General features: G+C 38.7%; 2 protein-coding genes across 7 annotated transcripts in view; both read right to left on the bottom strand.

The window, feature by feature from the left end:
- Positions 1-15,312: 15,312 nt before the first annotated feature.
- Positions 15,313-15,939, bottom strand: FGFBP2 (fibroblast growth factor binding protein 2; the record flags this gene model as incomplete). The annotated part of the gene is made up of 1 exon (XM_082050815.1): positions 15,313-15,939. The coding sequence occupies one exon, from the start codon at positions 15,937-15,939 to the stop codon at positions 15,313-15,315; it is 627 nt and encodes a 208-aa protein (XP_081906941.1).
- Positions 15,940-19,263: 3,324 nt separating this feature from the next.
- Positions 19,264-20,963, bottom strand: part of PROM1 (prominin 1) — a 63,833-nt gene continuing 62,133 nt past the window's right edge. For all 6 annotated transcript variants that reach the window (XM_082051143.1, XM_082051148.1, XM_082051147.1 and 3 more), the window contains 2 exons: positions 20,178-20,218; positions 19,264-19,959 (listed from right to left, as the gene is read on the bottom strand). In XM_082051143.1, the coding sequence (XP_081907269.1) occupies positions 20,200-20,218 (19 nt within the window). In that variant the 3' untranslated portion in view covers positions 19,264-19,959; positions 20,178-20,199. The remainder of the gene's footprint in view (positions 19,960-20,177; positions 20,219-20,963) is intronic.

Raw genomic sequence — 20,963 nt, 5'->3', positions numbered from 1 at the left:
GAAAAAGGGTCTTGTTTTTAACAAAACCAGGACATTCCACCCCTTATTCCATACCCTTTGAGTCATATCCAAATCACTACTGCTTTCTGCCTGTCTTCAAATGTATATACACACATTTACTGGTGAAACTAATCACAATGTATTGAAAATACTTTAAAATATTTAAAAAGATTTAAACCCTCCATCATTCATCACTTCCAAAACTGCCTAGTTTTGCTTTGCAAAATAAGTTTCAATGTCAGTCCCAGCTCAGCTGCCCCACTGTCAATGGGACATATCTGTGTGGTCTTCCTGCTTCATAAAAATGGGGGAGGACAGGGAGAGAAAAGACTGCACAAGAGAAGATTTCCTTTCTGCCACTTCGATATTCCCTCCCTGAGGTTGTGGCAGACCGGACACACGTCAGCTCTTCCCATCTTTAGCATCCAGAAACTTCTATTGAGAATTCTGCAGCCGAGTGCTTGTTGATACGGACAATTACAGCTGGAACTCTTTCCTAACCTGCTTAGATGATTTTGAAATTACAGTAAACTAAGATTTACTTATTTAGGTACATAATATTTAGTCTCAGTCTGTGGAGCCTGGCCTGGATATATTTTTGTTTTGTTTTGTGGGGTTTTCTTTTATTTTTCTTTTTTTAATATATGTTTCTTTCATTTTAATTAGACATGAAATTATGTTTTATGGATGCCTTTTACCTACCTGGGCATATAATGTATATTCATACTGTACTTCAATAATCCCGCTGGGAGCTGCCTCATCACTGTCTCCAGGTGATCAGAACACTTTTTTTTTTCAACTTTCATCTTGAAAAGAATGCACACAAAATTAAGGTCAGATCTCCATTTCTTAGGTGCTTAATTAGCACCTAATTGTCAACAAAAATTGCTGCAAAAACTTGTTTATAATAAAATTTCCAATGAAGTGGGTTTTTTCTTCTTTTTGTCATGCATATTTAAAAACACACCTATGTCTTGCCCTTTGCTGAGCTGAAATGCTGTTTCCTTGTAAACTGCGGGCACAGATTTTACCGCAGAACAAACAGTGCAGACTAGTCATTGAAAGACAATTTGGTCCATGCAACACATGGCAAACCTGAACAGCTAGTTTAGCAAGATCAAATTTATGGGGTGCTGCTTAGTTATTAAAATAGAAAAGCACAGAAAATACTTGGAAACATTACCAAATAAAAGTAATCACTGACATTTACAAACATGGATGCTCAAATCTCAATGTGAGTTTTGTATTGAAAATCTTAATCCAGACATATTCCTGCTGCTTTTTGACTGAAACGAGACAGTTAATCAGCATTTAAAAATTTTCATTAGAACTACTATGATTAAATCTAGCTGGTGTCTTTCTGCTGTTCAAGCAAAGAGAGGAAGAGGTTTTATCCTTATTCCTAATTATGATTCATTGATGTGGAAGAAGTGCAGTATTTTCTAAGTTAGTCCTTATTGCTGCTTATATATTATTCACAAATACATATATTTATAAATAGGAAATTATTACCATTTAAACTATTAATTGCATTGGTGCATTTTTGGCAAGCTGCAGTTTGCTTGTGGTGTCATCTATGTGACAATGTGAGGCTTCTGTTCATTTATAGTTTTTTCCCCCACAGAATAAAATGTTAATTTTACATACAAACAGTTAAACATAATTTAATTTAGAAATAGTAAATGATCAATGAATTCCCTTGACCACCGACAAATACATCACTGTGTAAGAATATCAGCTATTTGTTAGTCATACTTGTAGCCACCAGGATGCAGTTCTCTGTGCATATGCCCAGGCAAAGGGGCATATAGAAAAGATCCAGCACCAGCAAAGTGAACAGCTGCTTACATTTCAAATGAACATCCATGAGTACCATTCTGCAGCATTCAGGCAATCCTGATGATGGAGAGTGACTCACTGCATCAGGTAATGTTCCAAGGGTATAAAAGGAGAGCTTGATTTTAATGAGACTCCAGGGACACATGTAGAATCAGTCCCTCTGTCACAATATTCCTTTTAGCTTCAACAGTTTGCACACAGGCTGCCTTGAAAACGGCGTCCCTGGCACACACCACACCTCGCGGCACTTCTCTAGAGCGAGGCTGACAACTTGGGTAAAAGAACAGGATCAGGCATGTGTATTATAAACCTCACTTTCTACTTTTACATATACACCAGAAGTGAATATATATTTGCTACAACACCTGAAGAAATAACGATATTAGGCACTCTGTACCTAGAGTTCCTTTAAAAATTGCCAGCCCTAAAAAATGGACAATGTTAAGCTGCAGTTACTTCCAGGGGTGAGGGGGGTGGTTTGTGGTTTGTGTTTGTAATGTGACTAGCATTCCAGGTGTTCCCTGTGAATAAAAGAATGCCATCAATGTATATAAATCACACATTTTGAGTGTACAGGTACACACATTATTAATATTAAATTCTTACTATAATTAAAACAGACTAGCCTGTTCATGTCCTGTTTACTAATGAAATGCAATCACGCACAGGATGTAGGTGTACACCATTTTGCACTTCGAAGTGCAAAACCGTTTTTACTGTGGCAGTGGGTTGTTCTCTGGCACCTTTCATCCCTGGGTAAACAAGCTTCAGGCAAGGAAATCGTAACTTTCTTTTCTTTTTAATTTTGTGAATCCTGTGTCTACAAAAGACAGTGAGCAGGCAGCCCTGAATGCTGAAGCCCTTTTACACAGCAACACAAACGTTGTCACACGGGCAGTGGCACCAACACCAGCCTTTCTGTATCACCGCCAGTGCCCAACACTTCAAATGAACATTCCACAGCCTACTGGCACTTCTCTGAAAGAGACTAGTTAATTAAATATGTGGTGATGACTTTGCTGCACAGAGATCTGTTTACCAACTATTTTACATGGAGGCATAATTATTTGAAAGGAGGTTGAAGAAAACTCATTAGTTAACAATAATTTTCAGTTGCTTCTGACCTACAGTTAAATTCATATTAAATAACTATGAAAAAAGCACCAGATTCTCTCTTCATTGAGTCTTTAACGGTGTCTAATTATTTTACAGACTGGCCAAAGCTGATGACTGAACTCGGCAGAACAGCATCCCAGTGAAAACTGGTATCATGAAACCCAAATAATAAAGAAACAATCTAATCCAAACAAATACTAATGTTAAGATAATTACAGAACAACAGAAACCATAGGACTTCTGTATATTAATTATAAGCTAATAAAAAGAAGAGCACCTTACAAGACTAAATGCTAACATTATTTAGCAAACTCCATGCTGAGGTTCCCATTTGCAGATGCTCAGACATTTCCATTAAGAACTATACTCCTGAAAAGCTAGTAAATTAAGTTCAGTAAATTATACTCCTCCATACAGTGGCTATCTACAAGTGAAACTAACAGCTTAATCATTTGATCCATCATTCATAGCCCTAGTAGTACCGATTACCTTCCTCATCTATGAATTCAGTAGTTATTACTCACAGTGTTGCTCTTCATTTACTCGCTGCATTATACTGGTAACATTTTGATTAAAATATCTTGAAATTCATTACTGCCAAAGCGTAGTTTCTCTTCAGCAGGGGTCTGACCCTCATACCTGCTCATACCTGGCAGTCAGCAGCGGTTCATCCTATGGAACACCCTCTCACACGCAGTCAGAAGGAGAGATTTTTTGTAAACTTTCTGAGTATTCCTTTTCCTTGGTGGGGAAGGACAGCACTGTTTTCAGAAAAAATGTAAGTGGTTTTAATTAAACCAAGGAGATCCAAGCCAGCGATGAAGCACAACCATTAGGAATATGGTTCTGAAATGACAAAGAAATCTCTCTTGTTTCATTAGATAATACAGAGGAAAGTTCTGCAGACCACATGCATACAGGAGACAGGAAACTTTGATGCCAAATGGGATTGACAAGAGTCTTCCATCTTGGCAGGAGACTTTCCAAATTCAAACAAGGATAGGAAAATTTTAGAGGACTCCTCTCTCTTAATTTTGTTGGGAAATTATGTTGAACCAATGTTAAAGGAAGCTTGCCTTGATTTTGAAAAAATTCAAATAATCACCATAGCTAACTAAACATGATTACCCTCTCCTACACAGGATGTTAAATGTTGATACCATGATAAAGGTGATTGTTACTGTACAAGAGTTAGTGGAAAGCATATCTCAATTTAAGCAGATCCTAAGATTTTGTTCCCTGTAGATTTGCATCTGATAATGCTGCAGGGTCACAAAAGAAGAGATGGGATTAGATAGATAGGAAAAAAAAATCTATTTTTTCCTTTTCTTTAGAATTTGTCTTTCACAGACTACAAAGGTTATATTTTATAAAAGAAAAACAAACAAAGAAACAAAAAAGCAAACAAAGCAAATGCCACAAATCCAAACTTGGAAGAAAAATAATGTAAAACAGAGGGATAGTATACTGAAAGGTGTGTTTGATACTGATTTTTCAATATCAAGAAGAACTTAACCTCAGCATCTGAATTTTACATCTTTCCTTTTAACTTTAGCTCTAATGGAAGTTGTCACTTCTCTATCTTAATCACAGCTAAAGATTCTCCAAGCACAATCATTTCATTGTCCTGGGGTTTTATTTGAGCAGGCTCGCTGCTCGATTTATTAGCACCGATTCACTATATGCAAGGCATGCTCAAGTTGTTTTGGCAGCTGGGGGAAACAATTATTGACTAATTGCCTTCTGAACTATTTAGCCTGCTTAGATTTTTATAGCTTAGAGCAATCCAAGAGCCTGCCTGTCTGATGAGAACAGCTTCAGAAATACAATCAGGCAAAGGATTGCTCTCTTACAGAAAGATAAAATGAGTAAATTAATAAAAAGATGACATTGTAACTTACTGCTTGCCATTAGACTGGAGTCTACTCAGGGTAATGGCAAGTCATGCATATCTATGAGAAGGAAGAATTTGACATGTTACGTTGAAGAAATCAGACACGTATCGCTAGAACACAAGGGACCATCTTACGAGCAGCACTGTTTACCATAAGCACTGAGCTTAAAGCTCCAACCAAAAAACACTTCCAGCTGTCGCAAATGCCTTATTTCTCATTAAAGCTTTGCACTAAAAAAATTCCCCATGTGCTTATTCAGATGAATAGCTGAAAAAAGCCTTTGTGTTAAGACAATACTGGTGGAGTTACTAAAGGCAAACAAGGGTAAGAAATGAGTTCCAGCTCTCTTCTGCTTCTAATCCACCTTCTCATAAAGGTAAGATTTGTTTTTTCTTAGTGGGAATTTTAAATTACTTAGGCACTTGTTCTATTTTTTTTTTTCCTGAAGAACACACAGTGGTCTCCACTCTATTAGTTCCCATACAAGCAGCAAAAATACTAGTTGATCCTGCATAGGTGAGGAGAACCAAGACCTGCTGAGTGTTATAGTGTAGTTCAGAACATTTCAAATATTGACCAGATCAGTGGTGAAATTCTTCCACAGCTCGGTGTGGCTGCAAAGTGACACAGGGTGAACACGGATGGAGTTGAAGACAGAGTATATATGGGCCAAGATATGGTATATTAGAGAGACATTCCTTCCTAGCTGCTGACTGCTTTTCTTGAGGTTGTGTCTGGGCTTCTGTAAACCACATCTGATCTGAACAGATGTGGTATTTTTATCAAGGAAGATGCAGGAATTATCTTTTCTACTTTTTTACATTAAGAAAACAAAGCAACGTAGATTTCCTTTCTAGGTCTTCCTCATGTAGTCCTGGTCAGAATAGATGGACTTTCGAAAAGTCTGCTCTTCATCTTAATGGTAGCTTTGGTCTTTGTCTGTTTTCAGCATCCTTTCCATAAAGCTTAAAGCTGTTCTGTAAATAAATTAAGCTGTACCACGTACACATATGTATATATAATACAAATAATATAATACAAGTATAGAATAGTTTTCTCACTTCCAATAAAGTTCATTAACATTAGTGGGTTTATTTGTATGTTTGTTGAAACAAAGGATGTGTATACGTGGGTGGAGAGAAAAGAACAGGTGGATCCACTGTGACTAAGAAAGTATATTGCTTAAACTTTTATGAGTTTATCAGTGCCTGGTAATTTTGTGGAGTTTAGCGCAGGCTCCAAGCACAGCAAGATGTTTCTAGCACTTGCTATGGAATAAGTGTTCATTTCAAATACACTTTTTAAATACAGTGGGAAACTGGAAACAGGAACCAATAAATTGTTCCAAGAAACCAAAACCAGGAACAGAAAAATAGGGACTTTATGGTGTAGGAGACAGTGTTGGGTCTGGCTGGGATGGAATTAAGTTTTTATAGTAGCCCATATGGTGCTGTGTTTTAAATTTGTGACTAGAACAGTGCTAATAACACACTATGTTTTAGCTGTTGCTAAACTGCATCAAGGGCTTTTCTATTTCTGACTCTGCTCCCTCTCCAGTAGGCTGGGAGTGGGCAAGATATTCGGAGGGGACACAGCCAGGACAGCTGACCCAAGGGGTATTCCAGACCATATGACATTTCATGCAGCAAGAAAACTGGGGGTGGTCTCTCTAGAGTAGCCCTTGCTTGGAGACTGGCTGGGCACCAGCCTGCTTGTGAGAGGTGTGGAGTGGATGTCTTTGCATCATTTGGTGGGGTTTTTCCCCTCTTCCCTTCACTTATTAAGCTGTCTATATCTCAACCCACTTTTTTTTCCCCTCTCTTTCGCTCTTCCAGCTCTCCATCCCACTGCGGAGAGGGAGCGAGTGGCTGGTGGGTGCTTCATTTCTGCCTGGGGTCAACCCACCACGGAGACTTCAATCCTACAAATAACCAACATAAATTGTTATTTCAGTGGCTTCCAGCTGGGAAAGAAACCAACAGAGAGTTCAGTCCACATGCAGAACTTCTCCTTCACTAAAAATACTGATGGCCAAGCTACACTGATCCCACTTTGACTCCATGCCTCTAAGCCATGACAGTTATCACAGCAAAGACAAGAAGGTACAGTCACAGCTGTGACAAATCCTTTGCTCATGTACATTACTACACTTGAAGAAACTATTTCATCTACAAGGAAAAAGTGATCTTGGGCTAATACAAGCTGTGTCTCCACAAGTCGTGTCAGCCACCATAGCCTGACCTGTAACTGACAGGATTACCTATAAGGTTTATCCTCCATAATCTCTGGGTTATCCTTAAAACACGGTATAAGCATCCTTAAAATGCACTTGGGTCCTACAGCTCAAGAGCTCACATCCGGAGGGGGCTCTGAAAAGCCCTGCTGAAAGCTCAGCAAGTCAGAAGAGTGACTGCAAAGGTCTGCACTTCACAGCTGCCATGTGGGATGGTGGCTCTCAGCATTTTCATATCTGACACAAGTCTCTGAAGGCACAGAGAAAGGACAAAAGGAATGGACAAATCATATTGCCATTTTCATTTTTCTGAGATCAGCGTGTTTGGGTATGCAGTGAATAGAAGCCATTAACAAGGAAAAAGGTTTCTTGACCCATCTTTCCAAGTTCTAGTGCAACCTGTTTTGGTCAGCAAAAGCTGAAAGGACACACACCCCTCAGCAGTTATGATAGATTTGGGGTTTGCTCCGTTAAACAAGACAAGATACAATGTCTATGACTATAGAGTTCTTTCAAAACTTAAGGGTTTTTTGGATCATTTCTAACTCTACAGCTCCCCCATGTGGAGAACATTAACAAAAAAGAAATTAATAATCTTAAATACTGGGTATTTTTTTTTTTAATGGATTTGTACTCTAAATATTTATAAATTTTTTAGAGGTATTCAACCCTGTTCAGCCAGAAATCCATTTTCTGAAAAGAGGTGAAAAGCAGCACAGTAATTCCATACATCAGAATGCCACTGCTAGTGCTGAGGCGTTACAATTCCTATTGTGATTTAAATTACCATTTTTCCTCTGTTATTACACGACTTACACAAACTAACCTTTTACTCATGTTTAGTCCTATTTGTTCCTGTGTGCCTGTGTAGGAATCTCACATCTATGTCCTACTTCATGCCATGAGGGAATTTGGGGTTAACCACGGAATCCTCGTTACCTTACAATTATTTAATACATAGTGAATATTATCTGCATGTTGATGACACAGTGCAAATTACTTCATTAAACACTAATAAGCATGAAGTTTGGGGCAAACTGAAAAGATAAGGAATGACCTGATTGTGGGGAGCAGGCGCTGGCTCTCACCACCCCCTCACACCCCTCCAGGAGGAACAAATACAGGTTGAAGGGAGAATGCATCTCCCCTGCCCCCTCACAGATGAACTGGAAACAGCCAGTGTTCTCAAAGGTTGTTCAGACAGCTCTCAGTCATCACAAGGGTATCCAATGCAAGTCTGAAACTTACAAATAGTTACCTTTGAACATTTTTGATTGAAGGTTTGAGATTGAATGAGAAATGGAAGAAAATATGGAAGGAAAAGTGACTTCATATGCTGCTAGATTTGGCCTGCAAACCCCTCTTTTAATAATTGTCCAATGGTCTGAACTCACATCCACTAGCCATTAGTACAAGAGAGGATCTCACCCACGGTAAACCAATCTTTCCCGATGTTTTTATGAAGTGTTTCCTTAAGCCAGGTCTCAGAAAAGGTAGGGATGGTTGTGGGATTCTTTGTATTAGCTCAGGTCAGGTTTTGACCTCAGATCTTAAAATAAATGGAGCTAGCCAATTCCTTTTGAGAACAGTGCTTTATAACTTTTTGAAGTATAGTTGAGCTCAGCAAAGAAACCTTTGTCCATCCTCATTTCAGCACCACTAAAAGCCCAATTTCTTGTTCCTGCTTAAATACACACCTAGTACTGTTTACTACACTTGCTTCTGTGGAAACATCTGCTGTCACAGGTCCCCTTACGTGTCTCTGTTTCCCACCCATTTAGAGATGTGAAATGATACTTGTCTATGATGTCAGAAAGGCACAAGAAAGTTACCTTCATATTTCTGGTGGGGTTTTTTTGTTTTCTTTGGGGATTTTTTGTTTGTTTTGTTTGGGGTTTTTTTGTCTTTTTTCTTTTTTAAACATTCAGAAATGTACAAATAGAAGGCAATGTGGAAATAAAATGTACTACAGTTTTTACAAAAATCTACAACTGAGAAACTAAGTTCTAGCTGAGTTCAGTATTCTGTTGTATTCAGTTTTGCTTTCCAGGTCTACAGGCTGACAAGCAATGCACTTACACAAAGATGTTGTAGAAAGCACACTAGCAATTAAGTTGTCCTATGATGTCTCTTTAAATAGCAACAATTAATTTTGTTTTGAATAACTTATAGATAATGCAGGAGAAAACACAGACATGATGATGACATGGAAAATTAATTGCCTGAGGATTTCCTTTTCAGATGGATTTCTTCCTCTCTCAGATATTAACAAGGTGCCTTTCTTCTCACAGATGCTGAAGGCAGTCACTTTTCTACATTGCTTTCTAGTCCTTGACAGTATATTTTCTGTGCTCATGTAAATTATTTGCTCATATTTCTTTGCTCATGTAAATTGTTCTGAAGCTGCAAAGTAGTCATATACTGCTCTTTGCTATTTGAGTTCAACTAATATGTAGGTGTTTAAAAAGGGCCCTGACATATTGAAAAAATTGTCTGGTGGTAGGGATTTAAGGTAAAAAAAAAACAAGCCAAACCAAATCAAAACCACCCCAAAACAAAATAAAACAAAAATAGTAATAGTGAGGAAGAGAAAAGAAGTTTGCCCATTCCATCAAATCACTGTGATTGATCTATTATACTTCAAATGAAGTGTGTTCCTGCCAAAGGACACTGCTCCTGCTGAGGTTAAATATATAGTGGTCTGTAAAAAGTTTTATAGTTCCCTAAGCTGAAGGAAAACAGTTATCCTGATTTATTTCTGTTGTTCACTAACCCTGAGCCAAGAAGCTGTCCAGACACCATGCAATCGGTGTGAAGAAAAATCAAAAGCGATTGAACTGATTCCAATTATGCAAAAGATTTCAGGCCCAAGAAGACAGAGGAAACAGATGGTTACAGATGATGTTCCTTGATGACTCTTACCTCTTCTTGTCTGGTATATTGTGAAAAACATCTTCTGTCACCCTGGCATACTTTACCTTCATGATAGTCGCAGCATGGATTTCTATGGACAGGTTTTAACAACAAGTCTTGGAACATCTTTCTAATGAGAGAAAGTGACTCAGGATGGGTCATGGGGGACAGCAGTATTTGAGGCAGCTCTTGGGGAACGACAGAGACCTGGTCCTGACAAACCCCATTTCCACAGCCTGCTCCGGCATCCACCCTCGGCGCAAACCCACCACCGCGTGGCCCAAGGTCACCAACACAACGTGAAAGATGACGGTGTCTCTTCCAGGCTCTGTCAGAGTTCAGAGCTTGGATTTTTCTCACCCTTTCCTTCCGCGGGAGGTTTCTGGCCCTTTTCAGTTCCTAGGCAAATTCTTAATTTCAATACATCCGCAGTTGAGGGGAAGGCCCCCTCACACACCACATTACACTGGTAAGACAAAAAAAAGGGGCAACTGGTTTCACACTTGCACATTAATTTTTACAGGCGGCAGCGACAGAGTAATGCAGTTTTTTAGGTCTTCAGGCAGCAGAGCCAGAAGGACGCCTCTGTTTGCCCTCCTGACTACAGCCATGGTGAGGCCGGCAGCAGGGGAGGAGTCCTGGGGCTGGATGCCCACGGTGAGCGCTGGGTCTGCAAAGCGTTCTGTGACCTGCTGAGGAGAGGGAGGCAGGGAACGCAAACTTCTGCTCCAAATCAGATATCGGCTTCATTTCTTTCTTACTCTGTACACATTGTAATAAAGCTACTCTGGAAATTCAGCACTTGGCCTTCTGCAGTTAACTTAGCATGGAAGATGTGTAAATGAAATAAACAGATTCTCAGGATGTCTGATATGACATGTCCATGAGAAAACACCGATGTCTTGTCATCGTACTGTCTGCATCTCTGCCGCTTTGCTTTCTTATTCCTGTTTTCATATGTGTATCACATACTTTTTGCCATTGTAAAGTGATCTGTGAAGTCTGATGAAAGCAGAGAGAGCCAAAGGAATATCCTGTGCTGCATTTGACTTCCCTTCAGAAAAGAAAGCAGAGATTAGGAACTGTAACAGCAAGAGAAACAGAAAAAAGGAATCGACAACCATGAAGATCCTAAAGAAGCAGGAATTGGCAAGGGGCAACTTTGGGAAATTTTAGTTTTTCCTTTGTCTTCTTATTTTGTGGAAGATCTCTGTTCCTAAAGTTTGTGCCTTATCAACTACAACACCTATTGAAAAATCAAGAATGCAAAATGTAGAACTGCAAACCATGCAGGAATGGCCAGAGAACACAATTCTCTCAGAAAACAGCAGAGTGCACTACTGCATAGTTACAGGCAGACTAAGCAATTATCATTATTATTGAGGTGTAGATTTGGTCTATGTTAACACAAACAACCTATGCACTGCAAAGGGCAATTTTCTTAGTTTCAGATACTTGATTTAAAGGCAAACAAACAGAATGTTCAGTGTTCCTTAACACCTGATTTTCTTGTTGATTTAACTAGGCTAAATAAAAATATGTACCAAAAGACAGAGGTGCTGAACATGAAGTTACTTATCCAAGACAATGTATTTGACTTAATGATAAGACTGCCATCAGAACATACTTAAGAAAACTCTTATGCAATTTGATATAGTTAGAATGGCTGCTCCAAGAGTATATTTTGCACTTTGAAGAAACACAGATGCTAACAGAGGTATTGGTATTCATTAATAAAGAACCAGACCTTTTAAGCTTTCTTCTGTGTTTCCATCATAAATTATAGGATCATTGAGGTCAGAAGGCCTTTCCTCACAGGACTGTTCTCCAGTTCTGACCATCTTGGTGGCTCTCCATTAGACTCAGCCCAGCCTTTCTTGGATATTAACTATGTGTGTTAAATACCCATCCTTTTACAGGCAGGTTCTCCAAATGCATCAATTAGCTTTTCTTGGAGGCTTACCTTGTCAAAGCAGGCAATACTCACAGCAGGAGCAGCAGGCCTGGGTATCAGGGGTCTCCCTGGCTGCAGGAATCCCAACAGTCTTGCTTGCTGTTCCTCTGTCAAGACAAATTCCATCTCCACTCAGGTGGGTTTCCTGAGGTATTTACGAATATGGGGACTAACAGGTTAACTTGAATGCAACAGCAGGTTTCATTCATTGACGAGGTACTTGAAGATTGCATTAAACTCACCACAAACACTTCTCAATTCATCATTTCATTAATGAATAGCACTTTCATACCAAGAGGGTAACTGAAATTTCACAACTGTATGTTTCTAGTGCTAAACACAATTAAATGGTAATGTAGCTGATAAATCATGGTGCTGTTATACAAGGCGCAGCACTTCAGTTAACATCCAATTTTTAAACATTTTGAAAGCAAGATCATTATAGTTGACTGACTTGTTGAGGGTGCATAGTGGTGTGTAGTGAAATGCAACCCAAGCCATGCATCACATTGGTAACAGAATCTTCACTTTTTTGTAAAATTTAGTCCTTAACTATGTATTTTGGGTCCTGGATATTTTATAAAAAGCATTTCATAAAAGAGGGGCCTTTGGCACAAGACTACTTGATTTCTAGTTTCCAATTCAATCATGAAGCTTCAGGTGGTCACTCCAGACAAGATGGTCCAAGGTGGTCCAGGTGGTCCAAGCATGGACCCCTCTGGCACAGAGCTGTGCTCCCTAGGACATTGTGCACTCGCAAGTCTGTGACACCTGTCCTCTCCTGAGCAGAACCAATGATGGCCACGCATTTCAGACTGTATCTCTGAGAGTTCTACAAAGTGTCAGCCAACTCTGCTGCCTTCTGTGCTCGGTGCATATACACAGAAAAAGGCAGAAAGGGGAAAATTTTCTTTTGGTGAACTGGTGCAACCTCCTCTTTTCTCCTGCTATCAGTATGGTGGGTGACTGATTCTCCCAAACTTCTCTAAATGCAAACCTCAATTTTGAGGTCCTTACTGTTGTAGTGGATATCACTACAAAATATTGGCTCTGCAGTGTGGATTGTGCATCACATGCAAGAGGAGTTCTAAAACATTTAAAACACACACCTCAAGAAAACCCTCAACCTCCCCTTAACATTTCCAAATAGTTCCCAAATATCACTTTAATGCATTTTGCATGTTTGCAAATCAAGGAATTATGTTAATTTTTATGACAGAAATAAGTGAATAGGTGTACTACTACATTTTAAAGTCACAGCACAAGAGCTTGGCAAGGATAACTGAAGTTACAAATGAAGATAAATCTAATGTGGTTAATGGCTGACAAAACCAGACCTGCTTGAGTTTGCATTTCATCAGCATTCAGGTTGTACCTCTTCCTTGTACATACAATCTTCCGCACTGATCCCGTCTCCATCACTTGCTGTTCCTTTCCACATATTTCAAGAGGTTTGTGACAGAAAATTATTTCAAGTTTGATTGAACGGTCACAATTTGGAATTACAAAGTGAGAATTACAAATCGGTGAGTAAAAGTGGGGAAGTACTGAAGTGTAGCAACGCTTTGCAGAAACTGTTGAACAGCAAATACGGAACATTATTAATTTATGTGGTACGAAGTTTTTCCAGTAACACCCCTGCTGCGAAGCTCACTTGAAAACAAAGGGGGTCATTGTTAAAAAATAATCTGAATGTAAATGTGCTGTAATCTCTGATAACAGGCTATTAGGTCCTGCCTTGTGTTTTGATGAGATTTATGCAAGTGCCCAAGTGCATAGATATGAGTTACCTTTCAGAATATTTACTAAACCCGAACATTAATAAAACTACTAACGGATCCTAATAACACTGAAGTCTGCAGATTCAGCCCAGATGAACACTTCTAATCTGCCATGTTCAGAAATGTATTCTTATATTAATCTTCTTTTTTCTCCAATCTTTTTTTTTTTCCCCTGCTGACTGAAACTTATCATTGTAGTATAAAGATAATAACATTGAAAATATTAATGAAAACATGTTCACAGTGAGAAAGTAATGACTCAAACCTGAAACAAGTATCAAATACCATACCTTTATACAAGCAGCACCATTTTGAATTTTAAGAAAGCACACTGAGTATGTTTTCAAAAATTTTATTTTTATTTTTTGTACCAACTGTAGCACCATTTACAGCTTTCATCTCCAACAAACTGAAGGAAATCAGAACACACAAAAACCTATTCAAGGTCAGAACTCTTGAAGTGGAACGTTGGTAACACAAATGCAGCACACCCTGACGTGTAACAGACCTAGGAACAGCTACATCATCCTAACACTACGGACAGTCACTCCAGTTTCATGCACGTTTCAGCGCTGTTAAAAAGTTTCATTCTAGGGCTGCAGAGAGAAAACAGATACAAAATCTACAGAGATGATGCATTTTTAAACCAAAATTCTTACATCTAAATTATAAAACTACTGCAAGGACCCTTCTTCAGCTGTAAAAATTCTGCTCTGCAAAACAAAAAAAGAAAAAAAAGGTTAGTCACTTAGCTGTATTAAGCACAAGAAAATTAGCAGTCTAAACACTTGCTGCCTCATGCTCTGTATATTCCTGTTTCTGTCAAAAATTTGCCAGGTTTAGTCAGCAGCTCCTGCCTTTCTCTCTGAATCGAAGTGGAAGTGGGTATAAAACCAACCACTTCTGCAAGGGCTTTGCCTTTTTAAATCCTGGCTGAAAACCCAAGACTTACCAGACAAGTACCTGCCTGCGATCCCTGTCACCGCTACAGAAACAGACCCATAAACCAAGACAGTCCATTCAGTTTTACTAGTTTCTGGAGGTCATCTATGAACTAACTTTAAAAATTAAGATGGTTAATTATTAACTAGAAGTTTTGATGAACAAGCTTTATGTTTTTGATTTCTGAATGGAGATTTAAATCATTCTGGCTGATACATTTGTTATTGGAGCTGATGTACTTGTTATTTATCTTATACTTCACTGGCTTAAACCCAGAAGTCAGCACAAGAGGGAAGGAATGACAGTAGGCAGAAAACAAGCCCAATTTAAACAGTTAGAAGTGAAATACCACAGGATTGATAACACATAGGACAAACATCTCAGTACATACTAAAGACCTCACAGGAGGATTCCAGGGAGTCCTGAACCAGTAGCCATCACTGGGTTTAAGCTCTCCAGCCCCTCAGAAGCCACAGTCCAGGCTGTGTTAGATGTTAGATTTTAGTAAGCAAGCCTAGAATCTCCATGTCCACACCCCTGAGAGACCCCCAACATCAAAATAAATCCAAACTACAACAGGTTTACTCTTGGGTACATTCTGCTGTGCTTCAAGATGGGAGTTTTACCTGAAGCAAATCCTTAACCTCTAAAGATGCCAATAATGTAGGAGCAGACACCATGCAGGGGCTCCCAGCAATGTTCCTGGGCCAGTTTCATTGCTTCCATTTCATTTTCAGACCCTTGACCATGTTGGGCTGGTTTTATAAGAGGTAGTATTGGAGGTTTCCCTATTTTATTAACGGAGCTTCTCCCTGCTTCCCTCATAGAAGTGGAAGTTTTCTGGACTGATTTGTCCTGGTTTGCCAGATCTTCTGGCTCCACACCAGCAGCTATTTGCTTCATGAGAGCCTCCGCGGGAGCCTTTTGGCACATGGTGGTCTTCAGCACTTGTGTGGATTCGCAAGCGTGCGGGAGCTTTCTGAGTCCCACGGCGATCTGGTTCCAGTAAATCTTTGGATTGTTTCTGAAAGCCCGACAGACTGACGGCTTGCCAGCGAATTCACACCAGTAGGACATGCCTTGGCTTCTGCATTCAATTCTAAGTTTCATCTCCTCATCCCCACTCATGCTCATTGTGCAAACATCTTTGGTTTTAGTCCGGAAATTGATTTCTTCACCATTACTTCTTTTCTTTGGCTTCAGCTTCTGTCCCAATCCTCCCGTGCCGCAGCTCAGTACTAGCAAAAGAAGAGCAAAACTCTTCATGGTGAGAGGAGTTGACTGAGATCCTCAAGCAACACGATCTGAAAAAGTGAAAGCAGCGAGGAAGTGGTTGCTCACAATTTAAAGGCTTGGTGCACAAAGCAGCCTCTTTCCAGCGAAATGTAGAATGTAAGGTCTGGGGTTTTTTTTAAATAAAATTATAAATCACACTCCAGTAGGCATGTGCCTGTAATTTATGGCCTGAGGGAGTGTCAAACAACCTGTGAACTCCCAAGAAGGTAACAAGACAAATCTTGTAAATGCAGTTAAATACAGAACAACGGTTGTATAACCGAGAAACACATTCCTATCCAGAATGAACATGTCATATTTGATTTTTAACAGATATTTTCCATTCTCCAGCTGCTTTTTAGCTATCTTCATGCCAGAGTTTGTAAGATCATATGGAAGTTAAAGAAGATAAAATTGCCAAAGTACTCTATGCAGCTACATCTGGGTGGTATTATAAATGTGTCCTACCAATAAAGGCTGATTTGTGGAATGGGTTTTCTGTGGATCTGCACAGTAAGGATGCAACTTTAGCACTTCATTTTGTCAGCACATAACATGCGGTGGGGACACATGGAAGAATTAACTGCACATTCTTTGAGCCATGAAAGATTTTTAGACTGGCAATATTTAAGCAAGATAAGGAATAAAGCTTTAGCAAAATAAGGTACTGCAGGCCTAAATATAAACCAAACATTTGGAAGTTTTATCACCGTCACATCAGCCAACAGCAGGAAAACAGAACGACCTTATAATGGGTCTCAACAGCAGGGAAGAGACGCCAGAGTATGTCAGGCAGATATTTGTGCTTCATCACTTTTCATATTTTTCTTTTTTTTTTAATAGATATTTTCCTGTTCATAATAAAAGAGCTGTAAAAATGCCATAAAACAAGAGCTAGAGAATAGAAGTATTTCAGTGCAGAATCCTGTACTAGCAGTTTCTGCTGCACTAACCCAAAGCAGAGCTAAGGAAAAGCACAATAACTCCCTGGGCATCCAGGAGGTTGCGAGAAAAAAATCCCTCCCATACTGTTACAAGCCACAGCACTTTTCTGGCTAATAAGACCCCACTAGACTAGACATGTATGCTACAGCCCCCTGACCTGAACAGCTGCTGAAGGGGAATCTATTATTTAAGTATACCTGAATAACTGTGGGGTGCTGGAAATCCTAGGTTCAAGAATGGCCATGAATAAGGGAATGGAATGCCATTTTGTGTATTTAGCCACTCATTAAGTATTGCTAAAGAAAATACAAAGGCAAAAACATTAATTTCACTCAAACAGTGAAGCAGAACAAAAAAATAAAATTGAAAAAAAAAATGCTTCTTTAATGCTTGACAATAGTCCCCAGCTGCTGTAGCACCCAGCTGGTCCACGAGCTGCCTCCCTCACCATGGACCACCTGGAACAGCCATTCTGAGCAGCCTGAACCTTGTGAACAGGTCATAAAGTTCCCTACAACTAAATACAATTTGATGGACAGAACAACACTGTTTTATTTTCATTCTCTCTCTAAGGCTATTTTAGTAACATTTTCAGTAGAGGTCTCATTTCTGGCTTCTTGCTGTTTGTTCCTCCTGACCGTCCCTTTCGGGCAGCGTGGCTCTCCAGTCAAGCCTTAGGAGAAACAGCAACGGTACGAGCCTACTTAAGATTTACAATTCTGTTTTCTGTTGTTTTCTGGCATGTCTCCTCACCTGTCATTCAGCCAGATAGAAGAATCTTGTTGCCCATGTTGCACTTAATTTCAAGGATTTCAAAATCTCTACTGCAAGCACTCAAAGACCTCAAACAAATGTATTATTTACACTTGGTTATGCACAATGGCACTGACAGTTCGTAGAGTAGAAACTAAAGGCATTCATCTCTCGTGTTCTAATAATTGTTAAAGAGCTCAAAACTACTTAAATTACTTTATAGCAGTTTCAGATCTCTTGTTCTGAAAGTTTCTAAAGTGTAACCATGAAAACAAATCAGACTACAAGGATAAGGACAAATAGCAGAGCCTGGACTCAAGAGTTCTGGTATATTTACGTATCACTGTTAATCTGTTACTGCCAAGTGTTTGTCTCACTCCCATCTGACATTTGTGTCCTCTGTCTGCCTGCACTTCCAATGAAACAGCTCCCGGTCTGGTCTGTCAGTGGAAAACAATTGTCCTTTTACAAGTGGAGCCGGGATGCCAGCAGTGAGCTGTGGCAGCTGAAGAACTGGCAAACACGTAATTCTGCTGTCAGTGCTCCAAGGACAGAGGCACGTGGTGACACCTCGAGCATGTGCAGGTATGTGGATTTCCTCCACAACTCATTAACTCCAATCCTACCATCTGTGCACAAATCACATCCTTTGGGAAGTCAGAAGCTCTCTCACCCAGAGTCAATGTTCTTTCAGTCCTTCCTGGTCCAATTCTTGGTGTCTTATCTTCCTTAAACTAAAAACATCAATAACAGTCAAATACAGCCAAAATTTTTAATCGGGGTAAAAAAATATGTTTTCATAAGATTTTAACTCAGTGCAACCCTTCTGAGACAGGTCTACACAACAAAACAACTGAGAATCAAACATGGGGTAGTTAAGCAAGTTCTTTTTTATTTAAATGAACTGGGAACATTTTCTCAAATTAAAAATAGAAACTTTTAAAAATCTGCAGTTCTGAACATTACATATACACATATGCTACATAATGTCAATTAGAAATGTTTCCATTTATGACCTAAAAATGAAATAATTAAGGTTATTTCAGATTAAAGACTGGTATAACTTTTGAGCATTTCTTTAGGATTATATGAATGATTTACAGGATTATCCCTACTTCGAAGCCAATGAACCTTGTTGGAAACAAAGGTAACAATACTGACATATGAATAGACACTACTTTAAATCAATATACCCAATTACTTCGCCCGCCAAAATGTAACACAGATACTCTTGGCCTTGTTGATGAATTCTGCTGTTAACTAATTCAGCAATGCAAGTGTATGTCTAAATTCAAGGCGATAACTCTAGTAGTACAAACACTAACTCCAATTGCTAAACACATTTGAATTTTAATATTAAAAATCATATTTTGCAATTATTTAGCAAAATAGTATCACTGCCCCCTGAAAGAGCCACAACTTAACAGTGATACTCTTAAGGACATCACAGAAGTGAGTGTGAATGAGGAAAAGGGAGACAGCCTATGTCAAGCATTCTAAAAATCACCAACGTTTGATGTCTCTCATGCTCTTTTTGAGTACTACAGAACTCTAGAAAGCTTAGCTTTTTCACTATATTATATATCACACACACCCCCAACCCTCCCACCCACAGAGTTTCAAACCAGCCTTCTCCGGAAAGTCTCTTTTAGGTCTCTACTGCAAAAAACACTAAATATTAAATAAATATAAAAAGAGGGAGAGAACAAAGCTGCAACTTTTCAGAGACACAAGGAGACACTGTGGATCCCATTACACCTCAAATTTAGTCTTAAGTGGTCATTCAAGAGCACCAAATAGCAACACTGATCATGCTGGTAATTTCATTTTGAAGAATATTATACAATATTAAAATCTTAACTAAACACTTGTAAGTTTTAAGAAAAATGTATATACAAAAGTCTCTGTATACAAAATGTGTTTTTATGTAAACGTGTAAGTACTGTATTTAACAGAAATCAACAATTTAAGATAAGGACTTGACCAATTGTCACAGGATTGCTAGGCAAAGGCTGTTAATCTAAATAATTTACATACTGTGATGTAAGGTAGAAAGCCCAGTGTAAAAAAAGTAAAAAACAAAACCCATTTTAATTCAAGCCTTGAACAGTGGTATTCAAGAGGCAGTGCCCTGATTACAGAATATTCTGTACAGTAGTTTATGGTATAACATTCAATAGTACATTTGGGATTTACAGTACGGGTGACATAAAACGAGTGGCTCAGGATTTGTAAGATGAACGCAAATGCCAATACACCTGGAAGAATGATGATATATTCCCACAGAAGAATCTTGAGCCTCATTTACACAGCCTGGAAATAATCACAAAAACAATTACAGAAAATTTGATGAAGACAGAATTATAATATAATTTAAGCAGAATGAAGGCATAGATTTTTATATGAACATCAATATGGTCCAATATTTTATTTTTAAACCTTAAAGCAATCATGTTATAGAAAGCAGAGCAGCTTTCATAAAAATAAAGTAGTAATAGACCTAGAATTGACTTTAAAAGCTTACTACTTACCCCTTAATGTTTCCAGTATGTGTTACCACTGTTCCACAGAGCTGTATGAGACAAAAAACAGAAACCAAACCCATCACTTTCTTTTGCCCACAAATGAAACAGAAACACCATGTTTAACTAAGGTGAGACAAGTTCAGTTGGCACAAACTGTTCTCAAACTTTTACCCATTTAATCAAGAATTTTTCAAACGAGGAAATAGATTCATGGTCTTCTCCACCAGCCTTTCTGGTTATCTTTGTTTCACGATAGAAAGAAATGCTTGGATTACCTACTCAACACCACTCCTTTGAGAACTGAATCCAGCCTCCAATTTTGCTCTCACAAAAATGGTGGCTGCATTTGAGATTAATTTTATCTTCAACATGTATATAAAACACTTGTGTGAGATACCGGTACCAAATACACTTCATGTAGATCTCATACTTCTATTCACATGTCTTATATTTATAAAGAAAGATATTTGCATCTCTTTCCAGCAAAATAATCCAGCTGATTTCAAAGGACAAAAACACTCCTACAGGACAGGTGTACAGAGACCTATTCAAAGTCCCATATCTCAAAGTGTCTCCCCCCAAAATTGTAGGATTTAAGAAAAAACAAGGATAGCATAAAATCAAAGACCTTGCTGAAATGAAAATGCGAAACAAGACTCTTGCTATAGGAATATCTGACTAAGAAATTCAAAGCATATATCTCATATAATTAGCAGTTTTTTTCAAATTAGCACATTAGAAGACAGCAATGCTTCTTACATTTTATTACGGAAGCCCATTTTGAGTAACTTA

Source organism: Streptopelia decaocto (genome assembly GCF_964273445.1).
Source record: "Streptopelia decaocto genome assembly, chromosome: 4".
Taxonomy (NCBI): domain Eukaryota; kingdom Metazoa; phylum Chordata; class Aves; order Columbiformes; family Columbidae; genus Streptopelia; species Streptopelia decaocto.
Note: the sequence above shows the minus strand (reverse complement) of the source record. Positions and strands in the feature narration are given on the sequence as shown.